The sequence below is a fragment of the Drosophila obscura genome, unplaced genomic scaffold, assembly GCF_018151105.1.
Source record: "Drosophila obscura isolate BZ-5 IFL unplaced genomic scaffold, ASM1815110v1 contig_150, whole genome shotgun sequence".
Lineage (NCBI taxonomy): Eukaryota > Metazoa > Arthropoda > Insecta > Diptera > Drosophilidae > Drosophila > Drosophila obscura.
In genome coordinates, this window is record NW_024542736.1 from 8,006,235 (window position 1) to 8,030,005 (window position 23,771).

General features: G+C 43.1%; 2 protein-coding genes and 1 non-coding gene across 9 annotated transcripts; 1 reads left to right on the plus strand and 2 right to left on the minus strand.

Annotated features, from left to right (window-relative positions):
- Positions 1-12,029: 12,029 nt before the first annotated feature.
- On the minus strand, positions 12,030-22,341 carry LOC111073746. 6 transcript variants are annotated; one of them, XM_022366224.2, is made up of 3 exons: positions 14,519-14,609; positions 13,067-13,155; positions 12,030-12,892 (listed from the first exon to the last, which is right to left on the minus strand). In XM_022366224.2, exon 3 carries the CDS (start codon positions 12,877-12,879, stop codon positions 12,124-12,126), a length of 756 nt encoding a protein of 251 aa, XP_022221916.1. In that variant the 5' UTR covers positions 12,880-12,892; positions 13,067-13,155; positions 14,519-14,609; the 3' UTR covers positions 12,030-12,123. The 6 variants fall into 6 exon arrangements, with proteins under 6 accessions (XP_022221916.1, XP_041452385.1, XP_022221914.1 ...); XM_041596451.1 differs by lacking the exons at positions 13,067-13,155; positions 14,519-14,609 and adding an exon at positions 22,198-22,341; XM_022366222.2 differs by lacking the exons at positions 13,067-13,155; positions 14,519-14,609 and adding an exon at positions 16,901-17,037.
- Trnai-aau lies at positions 13,249-13,322 on the minus strand. The gene has a single exon. It is a non-coding gene; the product is annotated as a tRNA-Ile (tRNA).
- LOC111073741 (mitochondrial dicarboxylate carrier) lies at positions 20,181-23,771 on the plus strand. Of its 2 annotated transcripts, none has more exons than XM_022366214.2 (3): positions 20,181-20,490; positions 22,745-23,176; positions 23,243-23,771. In XM_022366214.2, exons 2-3 carry the CDS (start codon positions 22,776-22,778, stop codon positions 23,688-23,690), a joined length of 849 nt encoding a protein of 282 aa, XP_022221906.1. In that variant the 5' UTR covers positions 20,181-20,490; positions 22,745-22,775; the 3' UTR covers positions 23,691-23,771. The 2 variants fall into 2 exon arrangements, with proteins under 2 accessions (XP_022221906.1, XP_022221907.1); XM_022366215.2 differs by lacking the exon at positions 20,181-20,490 and adding an exon at positions 22,567-22,676.

A 23,771-nucleotide genomic window follows, 5' to 3' on the forward strand; every position in this document is an offset into this window, starting at 1 on the left:
GTGTGGGTGTCCTGCCCTCCGACCCGGTCACAGTTCAAGAAACGAAAAGTGCTTGCTTTATGGCCTCTGCCTCGATGTACTCGACGCACTTGAGGAAAGGGCTTCCCGAGCCGTTGGACGAGGGCGGCTGAGGGGAAACAAAACAAAAGTCGAAATCCCCGAAAAGCAGACAACTGGAGATTAGCTGCAGCTCGGTCCAGGCCACAAGTCGAGGGCCAAAAATAACTCGGAATATTTTGCTCAATTGCAGCCAACAGCCAGCAGCCAGCAAAACAATAAAGTGTCTTACCCAGGACCTTGGACATGGAGCATTGAGCAAGGACCCAGACTCAGTTCCAGACTCCGACCCAGACTTGAGGTCTGTCTATGTTTTGTTTGCCCTAACGAGTCGGTTCCTTTGCGAATCGCACGAGCAATTCCCCTTAAAGCGCACCAATTAAAGGATTCGCCAGAAATGTTCCTACAACGATAATTTCATCGCATTGCCCTTGTGTGTATTTTTTTTTTGCGCTGCGGAACGTGTCCGCTCTAATTTGTTTGGGATTTAACGCCATCATCATCCTCCTTCCTGTTGCTCGTTCTGATGAAGTTTCAGTTGACGTCAGTGGCGCCAAAACTAGCATTGTATCGAATTCCACAATTGAAATTAAGCCAATTTAAATAGATTCCATTAATTGAGTCGCCACTCGTGCAAGAGAACGACAGCAGTTAGAAATTCTGCTCAACTCGGAAACAAAAGTAAAGTTTATTAATTAGCATTTGCCTGGATATCAGCCAAAGTTTTATTTTTCCCAGATGGCAGGCGAAGAGTCAAGACATTTTCCATCTGTTCAACAAGTCAAGAAGATGCTTTAGGTAAAATTGTTCTTGTAAGCCTATTGAATATTTAATTGCAATGCTTTTCACTCTGTGACATTTTTATTCAGTTTTCCAATTGCATTTGCAATTGAAATTTGGTTTTAATTTAATTGAATGTATTGAATTTTAACTGTCACTATAAATAAAATGATACCTCTAAAAATGCAAATTGCATTTCACTAATTTACAAGTGAGCAATGGAATTTATTCAATTAATTAATCCAATTATTTCTGTTGACCAGCAATCAGCCTGTCAGCTGCATATAATGTGCTTCAGACCTTAGAGGACTACAGAAACAGAAAGCCACTAAAATATAGTCCAGTTTGTAGTTAGTGAACAATTTGGGTTTGTTGGGGCATGCCAATATAATTGTCATGCATCAAGGATTTTTATTCCACCAACCAAATGAAAAAAAAAACTTTTAATTGATTCATGGGATTTGATTACAAAAATTAATTGCTTCACAATATTTTATTGTATGAAAGTTTGTCATGGGATTAGTATAATGTTTTATATCATAATGGAATTAGTCAGCTCGTCCACTACTTGCTTTTAAGTCAAGTGTATCCTTTTTGCCATTAAAAAAAGAAATTATTTATACAAAAAGAGAGCAAATATGAGCAAATATACAAATAGCAGATCGATTAATGGAAAACTTAGAAATGAACTATGAATCATGGCCTTTTTATTCAAGAACGTTGACTCTGAAATAAGAGTTAAGAAACGAAGGGAAAGAGTTTTTCTATAATACCCTACTTCTTCATCACATTCCCTCACTGCTTTAAATCCAATTGATGAATTTCACGAACCTCAGAAAGTAATAAATAATATGAGTAATTCAGTTAAAAAAAAAACTGTAGTTATTTTTGTTACTTGCTGTGGCTTGCAGAATTGCAGACAAAGTTCAACAGATAGAAACAAACGGGCAGAGTACTTTAACACACATGTAAATAAAAAAGTATAGTCTTGGCCTTTTCTCCATTTAATGTCAAGAACAACGTCGCGACCTTTGGAAGGAGCACACATGCAGTAAAACATGCAGTTAAAGGAAATACCACTCTTAAATGTTCTTTGGTACATTTCCTAGAACGAACTCAAGATACTGTACTTAAATACAACGTTAAAAGAGAACTAGAAGTAGGAGAACTAAAAATAAACTTCAAATTAAATACAATTTATTGTACCTAGAAACTTAACCGCTTGCAATATATTTGTTCATTTGAATAGGCCATTACAGCGCTTTTCTTGTGTTATTTTTATGACAAAACCATACATTTGATTAAATTAATTAATTAAATTGATTAAATCATGCTTATAAAGACAACAACGTGTCCAGGGGCTTATCTTTCCCTAGATGAACTCCTCGCAGAACGAGTGTTTTTCTAATGTCCACTATGCAAATTTTGTATACAAGTGCTTCAGATAATTGTATTGAAATCACACGTACATGGGTAATTAATGTTGATTTATACACTCACAGGTAATTAAGGAAGCAGGATTCTCAGAAGCAGAGTAAAAACGACAAGCAGCAACAGCATTCAAGGGAATTCAAGTTTATTCCCCAAACGTCTTTCACTGACACACAACCAGCTTAGTTGCCCTAGGCTTTGGCTTCCACCACAACTTCTGAATATACTTAAAGACGTATCCAAGTGGCATTTAAAAATCAAGTAAAGATAGCCTGAATCGGTATTTATTTTAGTTTGGTTCGCTTACGCTTTCTGCCTGAGAATTTAATAAAAATAATAATAGTACTCCTTTGCATTAAAGTAAATTTTCTAAATAATTTTGAATGCATGGATGCATGGATTGTGCTCTCCCTAAAATATCATTTGGCAGAGGAAACATAAATTGATATTTGATGTTGGATATTAAAGCTTTAAGCTGTTATCTTCTACTATGATACAAATATATGGTGTTAAATATATAATGCATTGCTCTGACGATGACACTTATTTCAACATCCATTATGTGTGCTTGAGTTTGGATTTTTTTTGGAATTTTAATGAATCCTGCTATTGGCCACGTCCCCACTCTATGGATGAGCTTGACCCACATGTGTGAGCCACGAAGAGCTTCCTCTACCTCTTCCTCGATGCTCAACTGGTGATGATTTCGAGTCACGTTCTCATGAATCCCAGTATGAATAAATTACATTCTCTTTTTGGTGCATGCCCATACAGAGCCATTATCTTAGAACGATTCCATTTGCAGTCCGATGTGAAGCAAATTGCAGTCCAAATGAATTCAATTACATTATAAACTAAAACATATCGTTACACGTATCGTACGAATTAAATGGCAAACAATTGCTAGACAAAGCAAAGGAATGTCAACTACGAGTATTTCGGACGGAATTGAAAGACTCGTTGGGAAGGACCTGTGTCTGCATTTAGCGGGACATGTAGCCAACATCCGTTCCACAACAAATCACACAAAGGAGCCAAGCCAAGCCGCACACGCGACTATTTCGCAGCTGGTGGTACCGCCTCCATGTGCCTAGAATGGGGTGCATGGGAGCCTTTGTCAGCGTCTGGCACGTAGCTTACGGTCTGCTGGAGCAACACGCGTCCACATGGCATAGGCAATCGTTACTTTGCTATTCGTCTCCAGCTGCTTGATGTCTGGCCCTTTAAGCGACATTAAATCGTTGATTTCTAGCAGCCTAGCATGTGGTCCACATCTGCATTGGCTCTCCACCCTAGACTTGGCCTAATTGAATTGGCTTACTGGCTTACATCGCATCGAGGACGTTCTGTTAAGTTTGGTATGTTTAGATTAGACAAACGCCCCTTAAAGACTGCGAGGACAGCTCTAGACAAGAAGTGAACGCTCATTTGTTAGGCTGATGAGAAAATCAGCAGCCAAGTGCAATGCAACACAAACAGCAAAGGTACAGGACAACAAAGGAGCCCAACATGGCGTACAAATGAGCTGCAAATCTTATCAAATTTATCACAAATTCCTTGGACACAAATCCGGCTGGCTGGGGGTGACTGAGAGAGACTGACAGACAGGAGCCATAATATTCAGAGTGATTGTCACTGCTGACACAGCAGCCAGATATGCAAACTAGCCACGAGCCAAGAAGCTGGACAGCCCATACATCAAGCGACCTTTCGTCAGGACACGCCTTGACCGCATCCGACTCTGGGGGGGGACACCGCTCCGTCGTTCTTAGTCCAGGCCACAAATCAAGTGCAGGCTACAAAAAAGCCAACAGACGAACAAACGAACATCGGTCTGGACACATAAATAGTACGCCCACATTTAAAACACTCAATGCATAAATCAATGCTAAATAAACAATAGGGAGGGCTCTCGGACTTGGACTGGGACTCCCACAGTGGGTGAGGGATGGGAGAAAAAAAACGTGTGCGCCCCGAGGCATGCTACAGTTTTTCTGTTTCACCCATCGTTAAGTAATATTTTTCAGGACAGCCAGCGAAATAATGAGAATTTTTAAAGACAAACAGCGCATCAAGCGAAACAAAGGCGAGAATAAATTATAACCACCCACAAGCAAGGCAACGAACTGAATTAAATGGGAATGAAAACAGCAATAAGTCAACAGTAAATCAATTGGAGCAGCATTTTAACGCAATTCCCGACTGATTTATCCGCAGAGCGAGCCGAGTCGAGTCCCGACACCACCACCATCCATCCATTGTCTTCGCTTCAACGTTATAGCTGCCATCCGATAGCTGAAGGAGTTCCCGAGTCACTACTATATATAGCTGTTCAAACGCCTCGCCTGTCTATTTTTGTTGAGACAGGTCTGCCATCGCAGACGCACTTACAGTGCAGCCTTGCAGCAAATGAAATCAGAATTGGATAGGATTGGATAACAGCTTAATTATAATCTCTAAAGCATAGCCGTAGGACAGAAAGCAATAATAAAATACAAAGAGTTACGTTTTCTATGCATTTTTAAATATACGGTGGCACATTTCCTTTTGCGGAATTAATGAAAACTTTACTTGGTGTAATGGTAGAGCTCGAGAGTCTCATTGAAAAATTATATGAAAATCTGCACTGAACATAAAATTGGTTTCTTCTGCAGCTGACACGATGCAAGCCACCAAGTTAATTGCAAGTTTCAGAGCGCCACGAGAGGAAAAGGCCACAAGCCAACCTCTTCCGTCTTAAGATACAACTTGGCGCCATTTAGCAGACACAGAGGTGGCATGTGGCTGCTTACCACCAATTTAACAGACGCACAGCGGAGAGATTTAATTGTTTCCTGGTCTGGGCTGCTCTTCGGATGTCGTGTGTCGTCTTTCGTCTGTCCCGGAGTGCCACTTGCCGCACCCGACAAGAGCAAAGTCACAGCCAGGGCAAACAATGCATCATTTGTGCCATGCACAATGCATAAATTAAGCAGCTAAGTAAGCGTAACGAGACAGCGCCACGCGCTCCTTTGTCGCCAGGACAATGCGAAGAGGGAAAGAGATTCTCCCCGCCCGCACAGGTGTATGCAGCAGATGTGCGCTGAAGGTGTCGCTAGTTTCATCATTTCCCATTCCCATCCCCAAACGAATCAGCTATACAAGCATGAGCCATGTGTATTTTCCAACAATTTATCGCTTCAGTTCCCTACTAATGAGCAGACAACTGAATGCAATAACTCAAATGAGAAGACAACAAATAGGATTGATTAGCCCAAAATATATGTGGATATGTATAAATTTACAACAATACGTATACATAACTCTTTTGTAGGCCTCAAAGGTCTATCGCTATTTTAATCTATAAATATCAATTATAAATGTTGATCTTGAATAACTTTGGCAACCAATATTGATGAGCCATCAGCGAGTCGGCTTCACAAGTCCCTTCGTTTTGCGGTAGGTCACAATTCTTACAAATATTTCAGCAGGCACAGTGCACAACAGGCCAGCCTCAAAAGTTTGCGGCATAACGTTAATGCCCAAAATCTATGCCAGCGCCATTTATCTTATCGCTAGCTAAGCAACTCCTATGGCTCTGGCTTTGGCAGCCACTCAATTTGCATAATTTTGTGTTAATTGAAAAAGTTTTGCCGGCCAGCGAATTTATTGCCCCAAAAGCACAGAACAGAATGCCTCTGCCTGGGGGGAGCTGCAAGCTGCTTAAAATAAGAACTGCGAGTGATGTGATTAATAATGTAATTGAAGCACTGGGTGGGGTTGGGAGAAAGGCTAGGCCGGCTGGCCGGCTGGCTGGCTATTAAGGCAGCCAAGGAGACACGCGCCCGACCGCATTGAGCACATCGAGCACTGCATTCAAAGTTATGGCTCTGACTTTGATAGCAATTCGAGGAGAAGTGTCTCTCTGCGTGTGCGTGCGTGTGTGTCAATGGCTGTGGCTGGGACGCAGAGTGGGTGGCCACGTGTTGGGAGCCATGTCATGCTGTGGTTTTGTATTTCATGGCAACAACAGTAGCAGCAGCAGCAGCCTTAGCAGCCCCAGCAGCCTAAAACATCAACAAATTGCTTACACTTACACTTTTTGGGCCGCACATTTTATTTAATTTGATGATTTCATTAAACAAATTGCCAAGCGACCGGGTCCGTCCGCCTCTTCTTTCAGTCCACTTCTTAATTTTAACTCTGACGTCTTATGTGTGTGTGTGTGTGTGTGTGTGTCTGTGTCTTTGTATGTGTGGCTGTCAATGTCTATGTTTGTAGGATCTCGGGACTGAGGACTGTCCTAGCTGTCCCGGAGAAGGACAGCTCTGACAAAGAAATAATTAAAATTAGTCAAAGCTAATGTAAGGGCCACAGCAACATCCACATTGGTAGCAACTACAACTGATTGCAGCTAATGTCGAATGACCTTCATCTTCATCAGGCCCGCGCCTGTCTACGCATACCAACAGAAAAACCCCAACCCTGTGTCCCCGTAGTTCCCGTCGAAGAAGGAACAACACCATCCACTAATTCTGCCCGCTGTGTCTTTTGCCATTTTGGCTTTTCAAGTAATCTGCTTTAATGCCTTCCATTATCATTCGCTGTGGTTTCCCTATTGCTTTCTTCTATCTGTGTGTTTGGGTGGGTCTAAGCGTGTGTGTGTGTGTGTTTGTGTGTTGGTGTGTGTGGAAACTCTCCTGTTTGTTTTTTCCTTTGCTATTCTGTTTCCGTTTTGCCGACACATGAAAATTACAACAGGCGACTCTCCATTTCAGACAGTTTATACATTTTTGGGCCACCTGTGTGAGTGTCGGTTATTGTACTGTGCGTACACTGAGAGAAAAACAAAGTTACGTATACGCATAAATCCGTAATGTTGTAAGAATGACGGAGTGTAAGGCTTTTTGGCTCTATCATTAAAGATTAATTTTTACACTTACACTCTCAATTTTCTCTCTATGTACTTAGAGGGCGTAACATTCTGCGGTGGCCTTTGTTTGTGTTTTGTCTGTTTGTGCTTGCCGGAGCTGGTAAATGTTGATATTCGCCGACTGTTGGCTGCCCCTCTTTATCTTAGCCGTCGACGCCCATTGTGCAAGGGCTGGGCTGGGTGTGTGCAAATTTACTGCAACGCCAAAGTTTTCAGCATAATAACGGCCATAAAGTAGGTGTCGAGGCGTCAGCACAAAGCACAAGCCAGAAGGCACCACCACAGAAACAGAACACAATTAAAGGTACAAGGCATTTGGCTGTATATAATTCAGGCAGCATTCTGCCCGACCAATGCTTATCAAATGCAGAACTCGCTGCTCGAGTCCTTGGCCATAAACATTGTATAAGTGGCTGTTTTATTAGGACGTCGTCTCGTAGCTGGATTTTAGTATGCCAGTCAGGAAGCGACAGCGGACACGGGCTGCCCGATAAGCGCAGCATTTGTCAAATAAAGATCAGATTGAGCGACTACGTGACGGTAAGTATTTTGGCCAACTTTTGATACTGGGCACTCTCTTCGAGCTCTATTTAAGCTTGCATCAGGGTCAACCTACTTAATGAAAGAAGGCTAGACATATTAATTAATTGTTTCCACATGCAATGTGCAAGTAAAAACTATAAATTTATCTATCATATCATATCTCGTTGGCATGCCTCTGTGCATCGAACTCTGTTTAAAGACGTCAGCCAATCTGTGCTTAAATGGAAATTCAAATACCAAAGTTCCACTCAAAATGCCCTTTGTTACAGCTGAATAGCGCACTCTCTCGATAGTTATCCGTTGCACCAGTATCACTTGCCACGTGTTGCTGCTTCAGATATGTACACACATATGCCCAGTTGGCCGGGTCCCAGGACAATGATGGTCAGGCGAGCCCTGGTCACAGCCAAGGCCACGCCAAAGGCATCTTTATGACAGCCGGGCAAGCCATAAAAAGTGTTTCTGCAAATAAAGCAAACGACCGGTCTGACAAACAACGCCGGAGCGATAGAGAGAGAACAGCCAGGGAATTGGAGATTTTTATACAATTTGCTGGTAACGAGCCATCAATATCGTATCTTTCTATGTTATCCTCGGACACTTTTATGGCACGGAAACGTCCATGTCTGACTGTGCATATCGAAATTGGTAATTGTTGGCCCCACGTCCATGCTCATGTCCATGGTACAGCCTGTGCCACGTCCGCTTGTCGGAGTCAGAGTCGGAGTTGAGTGGGAGCCCTGAAAGATTGTCACGCCATTAGGTTCAGTTTTCAATTTGGTTTGTGATGCGTGGCGTAGGTGCGAGGCAGTGGAGCACTTAGCTGGGCTTTAAGCCCGCCCACAGGCCCAGATCCCGCCCCGCCCCCAAAGCCAACCAACCGCATAATCGTGGCACAGCCCACATTTGAGTCGCGGCTCGAATATCCAAAAAGAGTGTCAACCAACAATATTTGCCACACACTCGATGGCAGGGCCCAAGGTTGTGCGACGCGTGTTGCTGGAGAGCGGGAGTGGCAAGGAGTGGCACCAGGAGCATTAGCTAGAGGAGGCTGTGCAGGGTGCCAAATGTTGTGTATACGCCGTGTAATCAATTTGAATGCTTTCCGGTTTATCAGGCACTTTTGCGGCTCTATACCGGTGGCAGTCACATCGCGCATCGCGGCAATGCGTTTATTGCATCTATAAATTTGTTGGCCTAATGAAAGCAGCCGATTATCAACCAGAAATTGCGGCAGCATTTCACCGCGCAACGACAGATTTAAAATAAATCCGCTTAAAACGCGGCGAATCCGAAACCGAATCCACATTCCGCACAGTCCCCGCGAATATTTTGCGCACCAGTGCACTGGCATTGGCCCGGGATGCTGCGGCATTTGAGTGAAAATTATTAAATTCGTTAGCGACCATTTTGCTAAAATGTATCTTTAATTGCTTTCCCGGAAACGGAACAAAAACGGAACAGAACGGAAGGGGAGGAGGGTACGAGGCCATGTCGAAAACGGCTAGCCAGGGAAAAGTTTTGTGCAGCGGATGGGGGGAAAACGAGCACAAAGGACCCTCTAAACAGTTGACAATTTTTCCTTATTCTTTTTGCTGGCACACGACGAAAATGTTCATATTGAATTAGAGGAAATTGCATGCATTTTCCTTGTGTTTTCCCTTCTCGCTCCGTCGAGCCAAATTAAATTAAACTAAACTGCAAAACCGAAAAATTTCACATTGCGAGAGTTGCGAATTATAAGAAATATTTTTGGATTGCAAATAATGAAGGAAAAAAAGCTTTCACGTTAAATTTTGTCTCCAAATACTCGTACTGAAAATTTACATTTTTCGCTATTAATCTCTATTAAAGCTTATAAATATAAAATATTTTAATCTCTTTTATGCCAAGGCCACTTCCTAACTTAAATGCCAGGCACATCCACAAACATATGTACATACATACTCATACTTCAGCTCTATTTAAATTCATGTTTTATAAGAAATGTTTGTTTCTACTTTTTTAATGGATCATACACAACTAACATACGTAAAAAAATAACAACCACTCAAGTAATACTCGTGCAAAAGTGAAAAAGTTTAAGTGTTAGCAAACTGATTTGCCCTTACCCATTTATATATAGATTTATGCTGCTTATCTTGTCTCGGAAACAACTCGCAGAACAACTTGTCTTAGGGGTTTTTCTGCCAGACGAGTCGAGTTCATGATGCCAAAGGATGTTGAGCTTTAAAGCCCAAAGTATCTGAAGTGTGTGCGGTAGTTAAATAAATATTACACACACGCCATGTGGGGAGGACACAAAAAAAAAATATGATGGCCCGAGAAGAGCTGTCGATAACTCAGCGGCAACGACAAAGTGGCGATGAAAATCGAAAGATATGGCGCCATATCAGCTGGCAAGCCAAAGCTGAGCCCAGGACCTTAAAAAATTGATGCCCTTTTTTCAGTTGAGAAGGGTGAACGCCAAAGCCCCCGAGCTGGGGGTTGGGAGAGAGTATCGGATGATGACTAGGCTGACGTAGGTGTCTGTGTTCGTTTGCCTGGTCATTGTACTCGAATCTCGAATCTTTGGCTGCCCAATTTCCAGGCCGGACCGCACTAATACGACGTTATTATCATTGATGAAAGGACGGCCCCGGCTAGCCAAGTTTATGTTTATTACGTTCCCTATGTGAATAAATTATGGGATGCGCACAATTTTTGGTCTCTTTTACACTCTGCGCCCTGTCGCTATTGTCATCAGTGCGTGGTCCAACATGGTAAGCTCACATCTACATATTCCTAAATGCCTGTATACGAGTACGAGTGAGTATGTGTCTCGTTTTTGGGCAGCTGCAAGCACTCGGCTGTGGCCCGTTCATTTCCGGCGGTGCCTGAAAGTACGGGTATGCAACGGGAAAAATTGTATATGGCAGCGTTTTTAGTATGGCTCATAGAGAGGCGTGCCCTAAGCCCCCCTCAAAGTAACATCCTTTCGTACTTCATGGTTTTTTTTTTTTTTGCCCAGTCATTACACTCCCTTTCCGCATGTTGCTTATGATGCGACTAAGGACGAACCGGCAATTGGATTTGCTCCCCCCAACCTGAACGCATACACTCGTATTTCTGTGCTTCCGCTTCCACAAAGGCAGACATTTGCCCGCACACTTTAGCAACCATCTCCAATTCGACAGCATATTTTGCGATTGGGTGGCACTATTGGTTGGGCTGCTCGTCCTCGCGGATAACTTCCAATAAGAAACGCTTAGCGCTCTGGTGCACAAAAAGCATTTGCGTAATTAATGAATTCATCTGTTGGTTTTGTTTAAAGGCAATATCTTCGTGCATGCCACGCAGAAATGCAATTCCCAATTCACGCATGGCAGGGTCTGGCAGCCATTGGGGGGGACTTCGATGCGAAGTTAATGAAAACAAAATTGTAGCTCTACGAAAGACAATGAAGGCCACACACAAGTGCCACAAGAACCTCGAACACGATTTTGGGTGTTTAAAAAACCTTCTTTGTTGGTGGTTTTCTTGGTTAAATATTATAATAAAAGAGTTCTATTTTGGATAGCAAACCGTGTTATATGATACCAAACCCAAAAGAATATTCGCGTAGTTTAGCATTCAAATGAATGAAATGCACATTAATCAAGTTAAAAAGATTAACTTTACTGTTAGAGAATAAAATATCAAATTTCTTGCGAAGACTTTCTGGCTTAAGGGAATCGAAAAACACTGTGAAGATGGAATAACTTTCCACAATTAACAGACTGAAGGGATATTTGGGAGGCTACAATGCGATGGGGAAACTCAATCCAGTACAAAGAAATCGCAGATATAAATAAATCTTGTCCAGAGCGGTGGACCCCCAAACGTCTGTGCCATTCGAGCACATTTGAAGCGCAGTTAATCAACTTTGTTTTTCTGCGTGGTTTGGTAAAATTCAATTGCCTTATTCTTTTTTTTTATTGTTTTTATTTTCGGCGACGTCCTTTACCATATTGGGGGGCCTAGGGGTTGTCCAGCTTCGGCGAAACTTTCTGGCGCTGAACTTTACTTTGGGCCGTTTGGCGTTGGGTCTTCCGATGGCCTCCGATGGCCGGCTGCTGTAAAGTCATTTATACTCGTCCTTTATTGATCGTGACCAGACATAAATTCATCATTATTCCCTCATCAATGTGGCTGGTGACGTCAACAGATGCCACCAGATAGCAGAAGGACAAAAGCAATTACAACGAACGAAGGAAAACAACAGACAGTCAGCAACATTGACGAGAGGGCGTATTGCGATGGCTGATTGAAATTTTGTCTGCGTATCTCAGAATATACAAAAAAATGGCTTTATTAAAATTCATACAAATAATCATATCAAATGGGAGCGCGGAGCTCGGAGCTCGGACCTCGGACCGCAGCTAGACTTTCACGCCAACCTCGCCGGGTGTAAACACTTTGACATTGCGATCGTTGACCTTGTAGAGCACCTCCTTGCGTGCCTCCTCGCACGCATAGCTGCCCTCGTCCAGGACCCGTTCAATTAGCAGCTTGCCGTCGACCTCGCGGAACACTCCGCTCTTGAGCCTCACCACCTGAATGCGCAACTGGCCAAGCTTTGCCACGTTGTTGTCGGTCGGCTGGTAGATGTCGCTGTTGCTCAGCTTGGTGATGACCGTCAGATTGTCGCGCTCCTTGGTAAGGGAAGCCAGGTCCTGGCAAAACTGCTGTACCTGCAGTTTGCTGGCACCGAGATTGAACAGGATGGACAGATTGTCGATGAGTATGGTGTAGCTGTTGCGGTTGGCATAGTTGCTCTCCACCTGGGCGCGAATGTCCTCCACCAGCTGCTCGGTCAGCGTCAGACCGTCCGGGGTCCTCAGCCATTTGCAGGCAAGGCCCTCGCTGGCCATGTCGCTCAGCACGTCGATCACGTTGAGGGTCTTGCCCTGGAAGATGTTCGTGTTGTAGCCAAGACGCATGCCCGCGTTGAAGTAGTGCTGGTAGTGATGCTGCAGACAGACGAGCAGGGTGCCCGCGTTAGAGATGCGCAGCCGCTGGCCCAGGATGCAGCTGATCAGGAAGCTGCCGTCCACATTTGACTCCTCGCTAATGTGCACGAATGCCGGCAGCTTCTGCTCGTTCAGTCCGCACGCTAACAGCACTGAGGTGGCCATCACGTTGAAAGATCTGCAATGGAGAGTCGATTTATAAATGCCATCAAAAGAGTTCAATTAATTAAGTGGCGGGTCACGTGTCCGTCTGGCCAAGGAGGTTAAAACACTTGACCTGACCGGAGGCAACAACACCTCAGTAATTTATTGAGCCGTATAAAAAGAGCAGGAGGAAAATAGAGGAATCTACATTTTGTCACTTTATCACGGCTGTCAGGGGCACTCGTGGACATAAATCGGGCAACTACTAGCAGGTAGTGTGGGGGAAAATATGTCAAGCTGCAACAATAAATTATTTATTTATCATTTATAAAAGCAAAAAAATGAAGAAAAAACGAAAATATATTACAACAAGAACAAAAAAGTTAATTTTGGCCCATGAGGGGATCGAACCCGCGACCTTCGCGTTATTAGCACGACGCTCTAACCAACTGAGCTAATGGGCCGTTGGATGAAACAGCGACAAACTCAAACTTGAGACCCAAAGCTCCTGGAAGAAAGCTTTCCTGCTAAACTTTTTTCTAGATTATTTTATTCTTGGTCGTACGTAGCAGCAACTAAATAGTACCATGACCAAAGTTCTATTTAAACAGAACTTAGCACTTGGTCAAAAGTTACTCAAATAGACGGCACCTACTAAAAGTGTTAATGGGGCGACATGTACTGAAAACGTGCGAGGAAATATTCAAATTTGCTTTAAGTATGCCCATAATAATAGCTGATGAAAATATTTGCCAATTCATTCACTCGGAACCAAGCTCTTATCGCTCCGTAGTATCTATGTATATATCTTTTTTTGTTTGGCTGTTTACAGTGCCATCGCAGGCAAACAAGAACATTCTAATTAAACCTTGACTCCGAAATGCATTTAAAACCAACCATGAGCTTTGCTGCATTAGTGCATACAACTGCGGTCAAAATAGCAGAGCTGCTAGTAAATTGAATGCATGATCTTTTCTTAGTTTTGTGAATTTTGTAACGAAAGGATATGGCCGCTTTAGAGAAAATTTCGGAATATAACTATAAACCCTGAAAAATTCACATTTATTCACTAATATTACCAATCTTCTTCTTTAAAGATTCTTAAATTAAGTTTTCTTCGAACTTTAATGAATTTTACCGCCTAGGAAGACTAATTTAAATACACTCAGATATATGTATATTGAATATTTTTTTTGACGGCTGCTGTAAACTAATTTAACTCCTAATTATTAACATTTTTCGAGCAATTGAGCTAATTTCTGTCACATGATTAATGCCCTTTACCTTGAGCGTATTTTGGGAAGGCACAGGCACATGCCCGGATTTCCTATGATGACGTAAAGCAGATGTACTCGCACTGGGCGTGGAAAAGTTGATATGTACATATATTTCCCCATAGCTTCTGTATGACGAAGTGAAGATGTGGGTGGATTTGATAATGAATTGAATTGAACTCGAGTTAATGGAACGGTCTGTTGGCACTGGAATGGATGGGTGGCCAGCAAAAAGTTTGCACTTCTGTGTGCAACCAATTCGATTCAATTCCATTTTTGAGTAATTACACAGAATGTCTATATGTTTATGTTCTCTTATTGTACAATCATAACGCACGCACACACGAAGCTTGGAGAGTAAGCAAGCCGTAATAAAAAGCTCTCACCAGTTTTGGTTTCTTCTCTGTTCTTCCGTTCTCTCTGCCCAAGTATATCTCTCTTACTCTCTATTTCTCCGTGCCGCTCTCTGTGTCGGCGTTTCCACTTCTGCTTCTGACAACTAACTAACTAAGCTGATCACGATCCCGATCCCGAACCCCGATCCCAAGACACTTCCCAGTGCCCGCCTTGACCGCGCTGCCACCTCTCGGCGGGCGATAAAACAAATCCAGAGTCGCCGCGAGAGCGCATGTGTAGGGTCTGCTGGCAGCCGGCTGGCGGTGATCAGTACGATTTCTGTGCTCGACCGTTACGTTACGTCTACGTCCGCGCCTAGCCTCCAGCAGCAGCCCCGACCAACCCCAGAACCCCAGACCAGTTTTCGTGGACAGCAATGACGTACTGAGGTCGTCGCTCGTTCGCTCCCTCCCGGTTCGCTCTCGCGCTGCGATCACTTCGGCGTGTACTCGTGTATTGGTGTGGTGTTGCCAAAATATAAACTTAACAAAAAGTCTTAAGGGAAAGCGGCAGCAGCAACAAAAGCAAGCAGCAAAAGACACACGGCAGCATTTCTCGTTCAAGGTAAATTTCAGATCAGCTGTGACCGGCGCTCCTCTCTCTTCTATCGGGGTAGAGACACTATTCAATTGCAGTCGTTTTAAAATGCAATTTTCGCCTGTTTATTATTCAAATTAGCGGTGCCGCGATTGCAAAAAGAGGGCTCTAAAAGCAACAGACAAATAGATAATCTGCCTAGGAATCATTGAATTATCACGCGATGCTGCGTGCCAGATTTAATGATCTAATCTAGGCTAGGCGACGCGTGCGAGACCCCAAAATCAGCTGTTTCCAAGTGGAAGAAACTGTATCAACTGTATATTTTTGGGGGCTCGGTTCGGCAAAACAACATTTTATATGGCAGCGGATTGGATCATGTGATACCCGCGATTCGTTATTGATTCGACTTTGACCAGCATTCAGTTTTATATTCAGATAAAATTCAGTCAGCCAGGGAAGAGAATAAAGCGAAACGCACAGAAATAACAAAACAGTTTGCAGAAAAATTGTCTGTTGTCTGCATCAAATTTATGGAGCAGCCGTCGCACGTGGAGGATTTTACCCTCCCCTGCAGGCATACATTCATAGTAATTGAATAAATAAATAGAGGGCCGGGAAAACAAACACATGCTCGCAATAATGTTGCCGGCTGGGATTTCGATCAATGGTAAACATCGTATCAATCCATAAACAGGGCTACCCAACAAAAAAATCTAATGTTGATAAGTGCAGGAAGGCCTATAAAGATTGGTACTCGCGGACCCGCCTCCGAGTCCCGTGTTTATTTATGGCAACCAAGCAAGTGCCAAGAGCGGTCCGCCAAAAGCGAAAATCCAACATTATGGATGGATACGAAACTGTAGTCACATCGATTTATTGGCCAATTTTTCTTAGATTACTCCAACTTTACTTTGATATAACCGACAGTGTGGTTCGAAAATACGGAACATTTAAAAGAATGGAAAGCTAGCTTCGGAAGCCAAAGCATGAAATAATATCCAGAATATGCTTTGGACAGGCCCCTCTCTGGGTCACTAAATCAATCGTATAACTGTATAGTTAATATTGAAAAAACATTTCCGCCCAAAATGACTAGCGATCGAATTATCTTCTGCCAAAAAGCATTCGAATTCAGAGAAAAGTTGTAGTTTCTGATATAAAGGTAGAGTTCTTCCCAACATTTTGACTCTCCCATTTGATTTAGATATTTCACATGTGGGACGGGAATCTAAGCTTAGCTTATTGAGAACATGAGATAGAATAGATAGATAGATAGATAGATAGATAGGTAGACTCTAGAGACTTTCCTTGTAGGGCAAAATGCACCTAAAATAGGTATTTTATATAAACTCATATAACAACTGAAAATAACAAAATCGAAATATATTTACTGATAAATGTACACAAAAATTTGTACACAAATAGAAAAGAATGATAACATTATTATCACTGTTGTCCGATCTAACCGATACGAGTGTATATAGGTACATAGGTACATAGGTCGAAAAACATTTAACTTATATAGTCTATACATAATATTCTTGTATGAGTACAAGAGTAACACAAACAGCATTAACAATTCGGAAAACTCTTTCACTATCTCCATCTATCTCTCTCTGTCTGTCTGTGCATATGAATTCTTGTGTGGCTGTTCTTATGACCAAGCTGGCACCCAATGTTAGGGCCAATTGCAATTGGATGCAATTGCAAAAACAGCAGCGTAGACTTAAAACAGAAACCTTGCAGACTTGTGGGGAAAGGGCAGTGACGACCGGCAATGGCGACTTGTTGCGCAAGTTCACGGGCAGCACACACTCGTTGCAAGCACTTACCAGTTGAATAGGCGGGCACGCGAAACTCAGGAACAGTTCAAAGACTGGGAAGATGCACTTTTTAAGTTTAATTAGTTTGGGATTAAAAAAACAGACAAAAAAACATGTTGGGTATAGTATGACCGGAGAGGCACTAATCATCAGCTGTTTGACAACATTGTACTGTTGAGCGCGGGAAGTGTGCTGTTGAGCGCAAACAGTGTGCTGTTAGGCGCAAAACGGGCATCCTCTGTGGCGCCATTTCAAACTGCGCGCGCGCACAATGTTGGAGCTTAAAGCTAAGCCTTCCAGGCGCGCTGCTTGCGTCACGGGTCAGCTGTTCCCGCTGGAGCCTGACTTCCCGTCAGTATAGTGTTCCTGCGTGTGCTTCGTGCTCCATCATGACATAACACCTCTGCCGCTAAATGTAGTTAAAATGCCGTCCCGCGATAGGATATAGCCCAGCCTCTTCTAATGCAATTCAGACAAGTATTCTTGCAGCAAACTTGTAAACACTTGGTCGTACGCAGCAGCAACTAAATAGTACCATGCCCAAAGTTCTATTTAAACAGAACTTAGCACTTGGTCAAAATGTGCTCAAATAGACGGCACCTACTAAAAGTGTTAATGGGGCGACATGTACTGAAAACGTGCGAGGTAAATTCAATTTTGCTTTAAGCATGCCCATAATAATAGCTGATGAAAATATTTGCCAATTCATTCGCTTGGAACCAAGCTCTTATCGCTCCGATGTATCTATGTACAGTTGTGTTCAATGAAACAGTAGTGCCGCACCTCATCACTTTCAAAACTCTTTTTGAGACACTTCCAGTTATCCAAATTGAACAAATGATACCTTTCCATACATTTGAATTCCGTTTTCTTGTTTTACAAGACATAAGCCGAATACCCATGAAATTTGCTGTTCAATGAAATAGTAGTGTTTTTTAGAATATTGAAAAAAACAACGAAACTCAAATAAAAGCATATATTTCATGTTCTTCATGTTTCTTGAGCTTTAATATTTAGTTTTTAATCAATTTGGTTTTCATTGCGAACTTGCACCGGCCGAACATGGGTCATTAATCTCTTGCCAACGCTTCAATAGAATTTGAGCCAATAATCTTTGAACCACTTGCTCAAACTTTGCTCTGGTTGACGGATTTGCAGTTGCAACAATGTATTTGGTATTCCCCCCATACGATTTCGATGAGATTAATATCCAGTTTGATATTCCTAGCGAGCTTTTCTGGGTGTTTCAAGTCATTATCCGGTTAAAATATCCTTTTAGCTGGAATTTTTCAACTGTAATATGAATGCAATGTATTCTTAAGTATGCATACACAGTTTTTCTCAATACCATACTATACTCAAACGCCAGGTACTAGCTCATATGAGCTGGTCCCCAAAAGGCTCAGTCTAACATGCCCAATGCTATTTATACCAGTACTCAAAAAAGAGTTAAGGGGTATATTAGATTTGTGGTAAAAGTGGATGTGTGCAACGCAGAGAAGGAAACGTTTCCGACCACATAAAGTATATATATTCTTTATCAGCATCAATAGCCGAGTCGATATAGCCATGTCTGTCTGTTCATCTGTATAAAAAAGCTCAAAACTGTATATACTGACTGAGTACGGGTATAAGTAGAGTCGCGTCCCCAGAAGCGACTCACACGTTCCTTCTCGTTTTCATAATTTTTGAGGATTTTGAAGGCCGGATCTTGCCTTTGACCATCGCCGACCATCCTCTCAAAAATAAGTTTTTCGCATACAAAATCGATTTTCAGTCTACTTCTTATAGTTGATTGGATTAAATACAATAGTGAGAGTGCATAAAACTTAGTTTTCAATCCCATTATAACCCCTGCCATAAGTTTTTAGTCTAACTCTTAGGTCTCCTCTTCTGGACCGAGCAATGATTTCTTTAACGCTCCAAAATCAAAAGTACCGCTATGTCCAAAACTTTCTTTCACCAAATTATTCGATATCTAAATTGAGCTTACGGGTGGTGACTTATTTAAATTAATTTCCTTTGTTTTTTTATTTTTAAAAATTAATTAAACCCAGCACTACTATTTCATTGAACAGCAGATATCATGGGTAGTTGTCTAAAGTCATGAAAGTAGTGAGGTGCGGCCTTACTATTTCATTGAACACAACTTTATATATCTTTTTTTGTTTGGAAGAACTGGCGGTTTACAGTGCCATCGCAGGCAAACAAGAACATTCTAATTAAACCTTGACTCCGAAATGCATTTAAAACAAACCATGAGCTTTGCTGCATTAGTGCATACAACTGCGGTCAAAATAACAGAACTGCTAGTAAATTGAATGCATGATCTTTTCTTAGTTTTGTGAATTTTGTAACGAAAGGACATGGCCGCTTTAGAGAAAATTTCGGAATATAACTAAAAACCCTGAAAAATTCACATTTATTCACTAATATTATCAATCTTTCTTCTTAAAAGATTCGTAAATTAAGTTTTCTTCGAATTTTAATGAATTTTACCGCCTAGGAAGACTAATTTAAATACACTCAGATATATGTACATATATTGAATATTTTTTTTGACGGCTGCTGTAAACTAATTTAACTCCTAATTATTAACATTTTTCGAGCAATTGAGCTAATGTCTGTCACATGATTAATGCCCTTTACCTTGAGCGTATTTTGGGAAGGCACAGGCACATGCCCGGATTTCCTATGATGACGTAAAGCAGATGTACTCGCACTGGGCGTGGAAAAGTTGATATGTACATATATTTCCCCATAGCTTCTGTATGACGAAGTGAAGATGTGGGTGGATTTGATAATGAATTGAATTGAACTCGAGATAATGGAACGGTCTGTTGGCACTGGAATGGATGGGTGGCCAGCAAAAAGTTTACACTGCTGTGTGCAACCAATTCGATTCAATTCCATTTTTGAGTAATTACACAGAATGTCTATATGTTTATGTTCTCTTATTGTACAATCATAACGCACGCACACACGAAGCTTGGAGAGTAAGCAAGCCGTAATAAAAAGCTCTCACCAGTTTTGGTTTCTTCTCTGTTCTTCCGTTCTCTCTGCCCAAGTATATCTCTCTTACTCTCTATTTCTCCGTGCCGCTCTCTGTGTCGGCGTTTCCACTTCTGCTTCTGACAACTAACTAACTAAGCTGATCACGATCCCGATCCCGAACCCCGATCCCAAGACACTTCCCAGTGCCCGCCTTGACCGCGCTGCCACCTCTCGGCGGGCGATAAAACAAGTCCAGAGTCGCCGCGAGAGCGCATGTGTAGGGTCTGCTGGCAGCCGGCTGGCGGTGATCAGTACGATTTCTGTGCTCGACCGTTACGTTACGTCTACGTCCGCGCCTAGCCTCCAGCAGCAGCCCCGACCAACCCCAGAACCCCAGACCAGTTTTCGTGGACAGCAATGACGTACTGAGGTCGTCGCTCGTTCGCTCCCTCCCGGTTCGCTCTCGCGCTGCGATCACTTCGGCGTGTACTCGTGTATTGGTGTGGTGTTGCCAAAATATAAACGTAACAAAAAGTCCTAAGGGAAAGCGGCAGCAGCAACAAAAGCAAGCAGCAAAAGACACACGGCAGCATTTCTCGTTCAAGGTAAATTTCAGATCAGCTGTGACTGGCGCTCCTCTCTCTTCTATCGGGGTAGAGACACTATTCAATTGCAGTCGTTTTAAAATGCAATTTTCGCCTGTTTATTATTCAATTTAGCGGTGCCGCGAGTGCAGGGCAAACAGAAGGCTCTAAAACCAACAGACAAATAGATAATCTGCCTAGGAATCATTGAATTATCACGCGATGCTGCGTGCCAGATTTAATGATCTAATCTAGGCTAGGCGACGCGTGCGAGACCCCAAAATCAGCTGTTTCCAAGTGGAAGAAACTGTATCAACTGTATATTTTTGGGGGCTCGGTTCGGCAAAACAACATTTTATATGGCAGCGGATTGGATCATGTGATACCCGCGATTCGTTATTGATTCGACTTTGACCAGCATTCAGTTTTATATTCAGATAAAATTCAGTCAGCCAGGGAAGAGAATAAAGCGAAACGCACAGAAATAACAAAACAGTTTGCAGAAAAATTGTCTGTTGTCTGCATCAAATTTATGGAGCAGCCGTCGCACGTGGAGGATTTTCCCCTCCCCTGCAGGCATACATAATGCATACAATAATGTTGCCGGCTGGGATTTCGATCAATGGTAAACATCGTATCAATCCCTAAACAGGGCTACCCAACAAAAAGTCGAATGTTGATAAGTGATAAGTGCAGGAAGGCCTATAAAGATTGGTACCCGTGGACCCGCCTCCGAGTCCCGTGTTTATTTATGGCAACCAAGCAAGTGCCAAGAGCTGTCCGCCAACAGCGAAAATTCAACATTATGGATGGATACGAAACTGTAGTCACATCGATTTATTGGCCAATTTTTCTTAGATTACTCCAACTTTACTTTGATATAACCGACAGTGTGGTTCGAAAATATGGAACATTTAAAAGAATGGAAAGCTAGCTTCGGAAGCCAAAGCATGAAATAATATCCAGAATATGCTTTGGCATCCAGGCCCCACTAAATCAATCGTATAACTGTATAGTTTATATTGAAAAAACATTTTCTGCCAAAAAGCATTCGAATTAAGAGAAAAGTTGTAGTTTCTGATATAAATTTTACTCTGCTTGGGTATTAAAATGGTAGAGTTCTTCCCAAAATTTTGACTCCTATTTGATGTAGATATTTCACATGTGGGACGGGAATCTAAGCTTAGCTTAATGAGAACATGAGATAGAAACGTGATAGGGGTTGGCTCAGCAGGTATTTTATATGAACTCATATAAAAACTGAAAATAACAGAATCGAAATACATTTACTGATAAATGTATTCACTTTGTACACAAATATAAAATAATGATAACATTATTATCACTGTTGTCCGATCTAACCGATACGAGTATATATAGGTACATATGTACATAGGTCGAAAAACATTTAACGTACATAGTTTATACATAATATTCTTGTATGAGTAGGAGAGTAACACAAACAGCATTAACAATTCGGAAAACTCTTTCACTATCTCCATCTATCTCTCTCTGTCTGTCTGTGCATAGGAATTCTTGTGTGGCTGTTCTTATGACCAAGCTGGCACCCAATGTTAGGGCCAATTGCAATAGGATGCAATTGCAAAAACAGCAGCGTAGACTTAAAACAGAAACCTTGCAGACTTGTGGGGAAAGGGCAGTGACGACCGGCAATGGCGACTTGTTGCGCAAGTTCACGGGCAGCACACACTAGTTGCAAGCACTTACCAGTTAAAGAGGCGGGCACGCGAAACTCAGGAACAGTTCAAAGACTGGGAAGATGCACTTTTTAAGTTTAATTAGTTTGGGATTAAAAAAACAGACAAAAAAACATGTTGGGTATAGTATGACCGGAGAGGCACTAATCATCAGCTGTTTAACAACATTGTACTGTTGAGCGCGGGAAATGTGCTGTTGAGCGCAAACAGTGTGCTGTTAGGCGCAAAACGGGCATCCTCTGTGGCGCCATTTCAAACTGCGCGCGCGCACAATGTTGGAGCTTAAAGCTAAGCCTTCCAGGCGCGCTGCTTGCGTCACGGGTCAGCTGTTCCCGCTGGAGCCTGACTTCCCGTCAGTATAGTGTTCCTGCGTGTGCTTCGTGCTCCATCATGACATAACACCTCTGCCGCTAAATGTAGTTAAAATGCCGTCCCGCGATAGGATATAGCCCAGCCCCTTCTAATGCAATTCAGACAAGTTTTTACTAGGTAAAACCAGGCTCTTATTTAGACTGATTGCATCGGCATTAAATGGTGCTCCACGATTTCCATTCCAGCTAACAGTTTTGAAGTCCACACTCCGACGAAATGACCACCAAGCAGAAGCAGTCGAGATGGTACTTCGGTGGCCTGGCCAGCGCTGGCGCTGCTTGCTGCACCCACCCACTGGACCTCATCAAGGTCACGCTGCAGACGCAGCAGGGCAAGCTGTCCGTGCTGCAGCTGGTCCCCAATATCATCCGGGAGCAGGGCGTGCTCGCTTTCTATAGCGGACTCTCCGCCTCCATGCTGCGTCAGCTCACCTACTCCACGACGCGCTTCGGCGTCTACGAGGTGGGTAAAGAGTACATCAAGACGGACACGTTCGCCGGCAAGATTGCCCTGGCGGGTCTGTCGGGCCTGGCTGGCGGCATTGTGGGCACACCCGCCGACATGGTCAACGTCCGGATGCAGAATGATGTGAAGCTGCCGCCTGAGCAGCGAAGAAAGTGAGTGCCGCATAAATCTCTAGTGGTTTGGTCCAATTCTAATCAATTATTAATGCCCCCCGATAGCTACAAGAATGCCATCGATGGCCTGATCAAGGTGTACCGACAGGAGGGATTCGCACGACTCTTCTCCGGCGCCACCACCGCGACGGGTCGCGGCATTCTCATGACCATCGGGCAGATTGCGTTCTACGACCAGACCAAGGTGTACCTGCTGGCCACGCCCTACTTCCAGGACAACCTGATGACGCACTTCACCGCCTCCCTGGTGGCTGGCGCCATAGCCACGACCCTGACCCAGCCGCTGGACGTGCTGAAGACACGCTCCATGAACGCCAAGCCGGGCGAGTACAGCGGCCTCTGGGACATTGTGCGGCACACGGCCAAGCTGGGTCCGATGGGATTCTTCAAGGGCTACATTCCGGCCTTTGTGCGCCTGGGCCCGCACACGGTCATCACTTTCGTGTTCCTGGAGCAGCTGCGCCTCAACTTTGGCTACGTGAAGTCCAGTTAGCCGGGGCAGGGCACTCCCAAAATGGTTTCCTATTAGGCAATAAGCTGTACGCAAGGTGTTCCCATTGCTGGCCCACTCCCA